Source organism: Anoplopoma fimbria, chromosome 9 (assembly GCF_027596085.1).
Source record: "Anoplopoma fimbria isolate UVic2021 breed Golden Eagle Sablefish chromosome 9, Afim_UVic_2022, whole genome shotgun sequence".
Lineage (NCBI taxonomy): Eukaryota > Metazoa > Chordata > Actinopteri > Perciformes > Anoplopomatidae > Anoplopoma > Anoplopoma fimbria.
This window is the reverse complement of record NC_072457.1, coordinates 17,191,372-17,202,289: the sequence shown is the minus strand read 5'-3', so window position 1 is coordinate 17,202,289 and position 10,918 is coordinate 17,191,372. Positions and strand designations below refer to the sequence as shown.

Sequence of the window (10,918 nt, the reverse complement as noted above, 5' to 3'; positions counted from 1 at the left end):
CTTCTATACCTGTCAGACACTGTACGATTTTATCTGCCAACTTTTAACATCATCTTAGCTCGACCTCAACTCCAACAAAAGTTGTCCAACCAAAATCGTGTTCAAATTTGCGCTACAGTATTAATGTGTGCAACCTGCCTTTTGCATGAGGCAAGGTGTAAACACTGGTTTGCTGTGCATTAAGAAAGTAACACTTTATTCTGCATATGAGATACAAAAAAAGTAACTTGTGACTTAAATACAGGCAGAGCAACATTTCTCCCAAATATACCAGTCAGTGCAAATTAGTTGTATATATATATGCAATTCCTAGGAGACAGGGTTGAGCACAAACACACTGATCTATGTGCCTCTTGTGTTTTGAAAATTCTGTCAGGGGGGAGTGATCGGAATAAAGATCGGCTGGGTATGTGACCTGGACAAGTCAGATGACCAGTGCAACCCCTCGTACTCATTCACCCGACTGGATGCCATGTCACAGAAGAACGCTGTCTCACCGGGCTACAATTTCAGGTATCTAGCTACACAGTTCGACTGATATGTTAAAGCGTGGCAAACCCTAGCACTGCAATTTGGCTTTTACAGAGGAGCGATAAAAATAACCCTATAAATCCAGTTATAGAGCGGGTCGTCCTTTGATCAGAGGATCGGCGGTTCGATCCCAGGCTACGCTGGAAACCCAAATTGATCCCATAAGCTGTGCCTACGGTGTGTGAATGTGTGCAAATGTTACAAAGTCCTGATGGGCAGGTGGCACCTTGCATGGTAGCCCCTGACAACAGTGTATGAATGGATGTGAATGGGTGAATGATGACATCTAGCGTTAAAGCGCTTTGACTGGTCAAAAGATTAGAAAAGCGCTATACAAGTACAGTGCATTTACCAATTACCGTTTAGCTGCATTAGTATCTGCTTCTGTACTGTAACACACTTCATAACTTCCTTCCTCAGACTGTGAGACTCGTAAACTCATCCGTTACCCTCCCAAAATTTGTTTTTTAATGTTCTTATGTGTGTTTTACTTATGTTGCAAAATGGGAATTCAAACTGCATTTTGTTGCATGACTCTGTACGATGACAATAAGCAATAACTTTATTTATATTGTACCTTTAAAACAGAGTTCACAAAGCAGAAAAGCAAGGCAATAAAACAACAGAAAGCTCATCAGTGAAATTAGCCTTTCAACCTTTTAAAACTGCCATGCATATATTTCAGGAAAAAAACCTTTTTTAAGCATGTATTCTGGCTATTTACCTCATTTATATACACAGTTGGGGTTTATTATAGGTGACCAAAACCAGTGTTTTACTATTTGGAGGAGTAATCATACATTTTTTCGATTAAATTAAATTTATTTTGTAAAGCCCAAAATACAATTACAAATTTTCCTCAGAGGGCTTTACAATCTGTACACATGCGACATCCTCTGTCCTTCCCTCACATCAGCACAGGAAAAACTCCCCTAAAAACCCCTTTAACAGGGAGAAAAAAGGAAGAAACCTATGGGAGAACGACAGAGGAGGGATCCTTCTCCCAGGATGGACAGAATGCAATAGATGTCATGTGTACAGAATGAACAGCATAACAGAGATACAACACATTCAATGTATATGATGTAAATTATTCATATAATAAGAGTAGTAAGCAGAGTAATGAAGGAAAAAATTAGGACTACTACCAATAACAGCAGCAGTGGATATATATGATATGATATATAGCTGCGACCCTTAACTGGATAAGCAGGTTACGGAAAATGAATGAATGAATGAATAATAATGATATAGGGAATAGTAATAGTAATGTGAATAATAATAAAAACGGTAGTAGCAGTGGGTGTAGGGAAGAAGCAAAGTCAGTAATGTGCATTAATGGGACATGAATTCATAAAGATGGAGAGAGAGAAGAGGAGAGAGGAACTCAGTGTATCCTAGGTAGTCCCCCGGCTGTCTAGGCATATAGCAGCATACCTAGGGGCTGGACCAAGGCGAACCTGAACCAGCCCTAACTATAAGCACTATCAAAAAGGAAGGTCTTAAGCCTGTTCTTAAAAGTGGTGAGTGTGTCTGCCCCCCGGACTAAAATTGTCAACAAGGAGTTTGATAACTGAAGGCTCTGATTCCCATCCTACTTTTTCACACTCTAGGAACCACAAGTAACCCTGCATTCAGGGAGCAAAGCTCTCTAGTGGGGTTTTAGGGTACAATAAGTTCCTTTAGATAAGACGGTGCCTGGTCACTTAGGGCTTTGAAGGTGAGGTAAGGGATTTTAAATTTGATTGTTGATTTAACAGGGAGCCAGTGCAGAGAAGCTAATACTGGAGTAATATGATCTCTTTTCTTAGTTTGTGTTAGTACACGTGCTGCAGCATTCTGGATCAACTAGAGAGATTCAAGAAACTTATTAGATCAGCCTGATAATAAGGACTTACAGTAATCTAGTCTAGAGGTAACAAATGCATAAACTTCTTTTTCTGCATCGCTTTGAGACAGGATTTGCCTGATTTGCGAAATGTCACGTAAGTGAAAAAAGGCTGTCCTTGAAATTTGTTTTATCTGGGAGTTAAAGAACAGATCCTGATCAAAGATAACTCCAAGGTTCTTTACGGTAGTGCTGGATGCTAGAGCAATGCCATCTAGAGAAACTATATCGTTAGATAATTGATTTCGAAGGTGATCTGGGCCTGGTAGAATAACTTATCAACATTAAGAAGTTACAGGTCATCCAGGTTTTTATGTCCTCAAGACATGCCTGAAGTTTAGAGAACTGGTTGGTTTCGTCTGGCTTGATCGATAGATATAACTGCGTATCATCTGCATAACAATAAAATTGTATGCTTTGTTTTCTGATAATGTTCCCTAGAGGAAGCATATATAAGGTGAATAAAATTGGTCCAAGCACAGACCCTTGTGGAACTCGGTGGCTGACTTTGGTTTTCATCGAGGTTTCATTGTTTACGTATACAAACTAAGATCGATCTAAATAAAAACTACTTAAACCAGCTACTCAAATACGTCTTAAACCAGCTATGTTTATGTTTATACCATAACCTTTCCTCTAGCATCTACATTATACCAAAACCTCCACTTTTACGCAAGAAAAATCAAAAATATCTGAAGACAGATTACTGGTTTGAGGAACCCTGACCATGTTTGACAGTCTTTGAGCTTTCCTCTAGTGATAAAATAACTTTATAGACAAGATATCATCAACACTTTTTCATTTTCAAGAATGATGTTTGCTGTGGACATTCATCACACATTTTTTATATCTTGTAACAGGTTGTTAGAGCTTTTACCATTGTGATTATTTGCTCTCTTGACCCTTTGCAGAGTGCTACTATGCTTTCAAATGTGACATGTAAATAATCATCTATATTATATCTATAACACCAAAGAAAACTATCTCAGTGGCACTCTGATACATAAGTGTTTTGTTTTTTAATTTAAGGTTGTATGATTTGTCTGCCTGGACAGGTTTGCCAAATACTATAAGATGGAGAATGGGACAGAGTACCGCACTCTGGTCAAAGCCTATGCTATTAGGTTTGATGTTCTGGTCAATGGAAATGTGAGTATATTTATTAATGTGTATCAACTTGTGTATAACATACTTTCAATTAGGAATTATTAATAAAGAGATATGGATATGTATGTAGTTGTTATGACAACTCAACATGGAATCCTCTTGTCCTCTTTAAAATGTACAAAAATACAAATGTACAAGAAAATGTATGGCACAAGTTTTTTATGCACAATATATGTTTTTAAACCTCTTGGGTAGGCCTGTTAAATACACCTTGTTTAGCATTACAGAATAACAGAATAATTAGACATGGGACATTGAGATAACAACCCGTTCTCACGCCAAATGCGTCAAATAACGCAGCTTGGTCAGTGCTCCTTGCCGCGGTCACCAACGTTCAATTAGCATACGACACACCTGCGATAGTTCACAAGGGCAGGTGGGAGGGGAGGTGTATGGGTCAAACAAACCAAGCTAACACAGGACTTTTGTCCTGGAGAACGCTGTTTGTGGCCTGTGCGAAACTACAAGTAAAGTAGACATTTTGTCACATGACATGTTTGTCACTCGCTAATCATGTAAGTCTTTAGTCACTTGGTGTAACAGGAGTTGTTATTCAAGGTAATCTCAACAATGCTGTTTTCGTAAAACCTTACTGACACTATGCGCTAAACAAGCATATATTGCGAAAATTGTGTGCGAAACTGATGTTAAAGGTGTACGTAGAGCGCCATGGTTTCAAACTGTGGAGCGTAGACCAAGCTGTGGTATTAGAAGAATTGGTGTGAGAATACGTTGGATAAAGTTATTGGGCCTAATCTTACACCTGAGACTGACCATGTCATTTTCACGCCCACATTGTGTAAGTTGCGTTTGTATCCATCTGTGAACCCATGGACTTGTTGGTATTAAAATGAGGTGTGATCAGGCACTTTGTTCGCTTATTGCTATCTTGAGGAAGCAGGAAGTGGATGCTTCATTGTAAAACAAAAACCTGGTCTAACGTCGATGTTGAAGTATTTCCAGCTATGGAATCACATTATTCAAAACGTAAGATGGCCTACATAGAGGGGTTCTCAATCGCTTCTCCAATTTTCTGAATTGTCCATTTGAATAGCAATGCTTTTAAAGGGAATGGAAGATGATACTCTGATTGGTTTAATCTATTTTATGCCCTAAACACTCAGAGACTAAATACATCACCTTTTCTACTTGCTCTTTACTTTGGTTTAGATTATGCACCATTTAACTATTACAAGTGGAATAGGACACGCCTTAAATACACCGCACAATCACTTCAGACCATGCACTATAGATCATTTGGATAAGGCCCATTGTCTCCACCATAATTTCAAGTCATAAAGTAGCTAAGATCAATGAAATTCAATCATCGGTAGTCATCAACATTTCAATGTAAAGCCTGCAGTCTCTGAATTGGAAAGTCTCCACATCGGCCACTACATTAATCACAAGGTAAACTAAGTGGAATTTAGTGATGAACAGAAGTTATTTCTTGTAGTACTACATGGATGGCAAGTGATATCCAAAGGGACTGAAGCCTGCTGAGATAAACTACTTTTCTTACTCTGTAGGCAGGGAAATTCAACATGATCCCTACACTCATCAACATGGTGGCGGCCTTCACGTCAGTGGGAGTGGTGAGTTTTACGTATACTTGTCACAAACATTGGGGAAAAGCTCATTCATTTCATAGTTTTGTGATTTTCTCAGAACTGATATGGAGCCAAACATTCTCCTTTTACCTCTGTTTATGAGTATTATCTACAAATTGACCTTTGCCGTATTGAAATACATTGGAAATTTGTGGCTACTGTTGGGTTGAATCTTTAAACTTAATCTCTACTCTTGCTTTGTTGAATGCTTTATGAATTAAGGTGATTAATATTATTATCATTTAGGGCACAGTGTTGTGTGACATCATACTGCTGAACTTCCTGAAAGGAGCAGAGCAGTACAAGGCCAAGAAATTTGAAGAGGTAAAAATAACCACTCTTGCTTATTATTGTTGGTTATCACAAATATGTAAAGCATATTTTATTAAAACTACATTAACTGATCTTTAGCTATTTGAGGGCAGTGGAACAAGCTGAAAATCCTTTAAAGTTGCTCCATAAGTCCAATATTGCGCTTATATACAGTTGAAACTTCTCACCCTCAATGGTCGCCATAAGTAGTAAAAGCTAAATCAAGTTTAAATACATTCAGTTTTAATACATTCGTCAAGTGAACAAACAAGCCGCAGATATTTTTGTAGCCGACAATCGCACTCAAAAGTTGACAGTAGTGCACCGTCCAGTAACACAGTGTACTACATGGAAGTGAATTAATGGAAGCACTTGAATTGAAAGACACCTTTGTACTTTGTACACAGCTGCTAATAGTAGAAAGAAGTATAAAATAGAATTGAGTCAGCAGGAAGTTTTACATCCAATCACAGTGGGGCTGTCATGATGTTACAAAGTCACACAGGCACACAGAGAGGCTATTTAGTGTTATCCCTGCAGTTGTGGTTGACTTGACTGGTCTTGATATAAAATGCTGAGTCATAATTGTCAGAGACCCAGACGAGGCCGGAACCTTTAAAAAGTCTGGTTCAGAATGCCAGCTCAAATCCGTTTTTTGGCATATCTAGATTGTATCCTGTATGATTTTAGAAAGTATGGTCTTTAAAAAACATGTAACTTTTAGCGGTGGTTTGAAATGCGATTAGAATTGGATATTTAAAGATGAGTCTTGGCAGCTCAAATCGGATGTGTGGAAGTGCTGAGTCTGCAGTCTCAACTTAGTCAGAGTGGTTTTTGAGACCAAGGCCAATCTCAAGTACTACAACACTAGTATGCAAACAGCCAAGACATGGAAATCCCCAAACTAGGAGGATTTGACAGATGATAATATGTTTGGTAATATACTAAAGAGCATCATGTCTCCCTCTCTCTCTCTTATACCGTAGGTGTCGGACAGCCCGCTGGATTTCCAAAGCAATGGGTTTTACCGCTCCCAGCTGTCACTCAGACATAACGAGACCATCATGAGGTCCAGTGACTCGGGGGCATTTTCTATTGAACATTACACCTAAATGGACAGGAGCAGGGAGCAGTGGACTGAGGAAGACAGATGTGGCTTGGGTTTTTCTCCAAATGTTATTGTTTTTAAGTTTTTAAGTTTAAAGTTAAAAAAACATTTTGAACGTTTGCCAATGTCAAATAACATGTGAAGAACCTTTTTGATTTTAATTCAATTGTTGCTATGTTATTCTTACATGTTTCAAATCACTCAAATACAAATGCAAACGTGTCTTTGCATGGTGACACTTTTGGCACGTGACATTGGCTAAGGGTTTTTCTGAGCTGGAAAAAAAAAGCTGTTTGCGTTTAAAGGAGCATGATATAACATTCAGAGCATTCATAGCTATCACCCATGTATTTATCTATGTAAAGATATAGAGGAGTAATGTCTACCTGAGCAGAAAAAATAATCTCTCTCCCTCTGTGTGGGTTGTTACCAGAGCTTCATCTTTCTTAGTTGTAATAGCCGGGCCGGTACCGAGCGTGCCTTTTAGTGCATTTGAGTGCATGTTAGCGTGCCCTACTGATTAGCTCACAGCTGCTGCTCTGCTCTCATACAGCAGTTACAGCTCATAATGCCATCCCGACCGACAGCGTCGATGTTGAAGCACAGCACAGTTTTGCAACTCGCATTGAAACTACTGTAATGCACCACAGCTACATTATTTAGAGCTTTTTGAGAATGCAACAGGAATAAACAAGACAGATGGCATGAATTATTCACTCGCTTGGCCTTCTATATTAACTCTCTAATGGTTCCTATTCTTATAGATTTACTTTTGGTTTGATTTGATAAAAGCAGCCTTTTTGTCTTGGATGATAACAAGCAGGATAAAGCCACAACAGTGATGGAGAGCAGGCAATTCCTAATGTATGCGTGTACTTGTGTGTGTGTGTGGTTGTATAACAGTGCATGGCTCTGCACAAACCATTGCACTAATGAAAAACTTGTGTACGCGCCTAGTCTCACATATCTCCACAGAACTGTCCGGACTCACCACAGGTCTGGCAGCACAAACTATCATTCTGCAATAAGGCCCATTAAAAACTCTGGCTTGTTTGTATTTCTTTAAACCAATCCCAAATATGTTGGGTGGTGCTAAGCATAGGATGCCGCAACATCAAATTACTCAACTTTCGGCTGGATTTCGATAAAATTGGTAGAGACATATAAGTGTCCTCTAGCTCCATTATCAGGTCAATATTTCAACCAATACTTGGATTGACAATTTATTATGGCTGAGTGGCATTCTCATCATCCTAATCTGTTCAGATGTACAGATACTAAAGTACCATCCATCCATCCATCCATCCATCCATTGCTGTGATTAGATGGATTGCCACTTTGCGTAGTGTCTATGGTCACTACGCAAAGCTCATGACCATAGATGAGGGTCAGAACCTAGTTGTACCTGTAAATCGAGAGCTTTGCCTTCCGGATCAGCTCCTTCAACACAATGGTCCGTTACAACACCAGCACTTTTGACGCCACACCGACCCACCTGTCCATCTCATGCTCCATGTTATCCTCACTCATGAACAAGAACCCGATATACTTGACTCCCTCGCTTGGGGCAGTGACTCACTCCCAACCTGGAGGTTGCAATCCCCCTTTTTTCCAGCAGAGAACCATGTTCTCAGACTTGGAAGTATTGACTCTCATCCCAACCGCCACACACTGCCTCAGTGCATGCTGAAGGTAACATTATAAAGGAGCCAAAAGAACCACATCATCTGCAAAGAGCAGAGACTCAACTCTGAGGTCCAGAAACCTGGCACTCTCCTCCTCCTGACTGCACCTTGAAATCCTGTCTTTGAAAATCTCAAACAAGATTGGCGAAAGGACAACCCTGCCCAAGGCCAACACGCACTGGAAACGTGTCTGACTTTATGCCGAGTATACGGACACCGCTCTCACTTTATTCATACCAAGATCGGATGGCTCGTGGCAATGACCCAGGTACCCAGTATTCCTACAGCAACACCCACAGGACTCCCCAAGGGACAAGGTTGTAGGCCTTCTCCAGTCCACAATAAACATGTGGACTGCATCAGCAAACTTCCATGACCCTTCCAACAGACCTGCAAGGGTAAATAGCTCCACTGTTCCACTGCCTGGACGGAATCCGCATTGCTCCTCCTGGATCTGAGGTTCGACAATTGGTCGGAGCCTCCTTCACTGCACCCTAGAATAAACTTTCCCAGGCAGGCTGAGCAGTGTGATACCGCAATACTAAGAGAACACTCTCTGGTCCCCCTTTTTAGAAATTGAGAACCACCAGCCGGTCTGCCTGTTAGGGATTCAGTAGAAAAGGACCCACTAGCAGCCACACAGCTCTTGGTTCAGAGTAGATTTAATAAAGTTCTCAAGCAACAATCCAAAGGGCAAAAACAGTCTCGTAGTCAAATAGGCAGGCAGAGGTCAAAAATCCAAAAGTCGGAACAGAGTCCAAGGCAAAGGTATCCAAAACTGGCAGAGACTACAAGGCACACCGGGCTTAAATACCCACAAACCAATCACCACAAACAGAAATCAGGTGTGCACACAAAATGGCGGGAAAACAAACAAAGACAGGGTGGAGTCAGAGCCACATGGCTTTTCAAAACAAAAACAGAAAACACATGACAACACCACATGATCAAAATGTAAACAAAAAGCACATGTTGCTGGAAAAACAAGAACTCAAACAGCACGGTTACTAACAGTACCCCCCCTCTTACGGACGCCTCCTGGCGTCTTAACTGGGGGAACAGGATGAGTCTTTAGAAAGTCTCTAACGAGGGTATGGTCCAAAATGTACCCAGATGGGACCCAGCATCTCTCCTCGGGACCATAACCCTCCCAGTCCACTAAGAACTGGAGACCACGACGACGAACGTCAAGGAGTTGATGAACTGTGAAAGTCTCTGAGCCATCAATGACTCGTGGTGGAGGAGGGGGCTTGGGAACAGGGCAGAGCTGGTTGCAGATGAAGGGCTTTACCCTGGACATGTGGAAGGTGGGGTGGATGCAGCGGAGGGTGGGGGGGGAGCTTGAGTCGGACAGCAGCATAGCCAATGACTTTCAAAATGGGGAAAGGGCCGATGAAGCGGGGAGCCAGTTTCCGGGACTCCACCTTGAGTGGAATGTCCCGGGTTGACAGCCAGACACGCTGACCCTCGCGATAGGGGGGCTTGGAGCGATGGCGGTCAGCTTGGTGCTTCATCCTGACTGAGGCACGCAGCAGCGCTGTCCGTGTCCTCCTCCAGGTCTGATGGCAACGGCGGACGAAGGCCCGGGCAGATGGCACACTGACCTCCACCTCCTGGGCAGGAAAAAGGGGGGCTGGTAGCCGAGACAGCACTCAAAAGGGGAGAGTCCTGTGGAGGCAGATGGAGGACTCAACCCAGGGTAGATGGAGGCTCCAGGAGGTTGGTCTCTCAGACGCCATGCATGGCAAAGTTGTCTCGAGCTGTTGGTTTGCCCTCTCCGTCTGGCCATTGCTCTGAAGGTGGAAGCCTGACGACAAACTGACAGAAGCACCAATGAGAGCACAGAAGGCCTTCCAGAAATGAGAAGTAAACTGGGGGCCACGGTCAGAGACGACATCCACAGGCAAGCCATGGTACTTGAAAACGTGCTATTACAAGGATGACAGTCTCCTTAGCCGAGGGGAGTTTAGGCAATGGGATGAGGTGCACGGATTTAGAAAAACGATCAACAATCGTGAGAATAGGTGTTACCGTCTGATGGAGGGAGGCCAGTAACAAAATCCAGTGCAATGTGGGACCAGGGCCTCTTGGGTATGGACAGGGGCTGCAGAAGACCAGACGGAGGTTGTGTGGAGGTCTTACTCAGAGCACAGACAGAACAGGCAGAGACAAAGGCACGGACATCCTCCCCTATGGTTGGCCACCAAAACCTCCTGCAAATGAAGGCTTTGGTGTGCCTTGCTCCAGGATGGCAGGAAAGCCGGGAGGAATGACCCCACTGCAGGATCTGGGAACGGAGGGACACAGGGACAAACAGGTGGTTAACAGGGCAGTGACTGGGGGCTGCATTGTCCGGTTGGGCGGAGCGCACCAAGGTCTCGATCTCCCACTGAACTGCCCCAACAAAACGGTGGTCTGGGAGGATGTTCATGGGTTCATCAGGGCTACCTGGAGTTGGGAAAATGCGGGAGAGGGCATCTGCTTTGCCGTTCTTTGATCGGGGGCGAAAGGACAGGGTGAAATTAAATCGGGAAAAGTAGAGAGACCAGCGGGCTTGACGGGAACTCAGACGTTGTGGTCAGTCCATACCAGGAACGGCACTTTTGACCCCTCAAGC

The 10,918-nt window shown here is 42.6% G+C and overlaps 1 protein-coding gene across 1 annotated transcript in view; it reads left to right on the top strand.

Annotated features, from left to right (window-relative positions):
• The window catches only part of p2rx3b (purinergic receptor P2X, ligand-gated ion channel, 3b), a 14,550-nt gene extending 7,930 nt beyond the window's left edge, over positions 1–6,620 (top strand). Inside the window, exons 7-11 of the mRNA XM_054603855.1 lie at positions 377–513; positions 3,475–3,568; positions 5,116–5,181; positions 5,443–5,520; positions 6,495–6,620. Of these exons, the coding sequence (XP_054459830.1) occupies positions 377–513; positions 3,475–3,568; positions 5,116–5,181; positions 5,443–5,520; positions 6,495–6,620 (501 nt within the window). The remainder of the gene's footprint in view (positions 1–376; positions 514–3,474; positions 3,569–5,115; positions 5,182–5,442; positions 5,521–6,494) is intronic.
• The last annotated feature ends 4,298 nt before the right edge of the window (positions 6,621–10,918 follow it).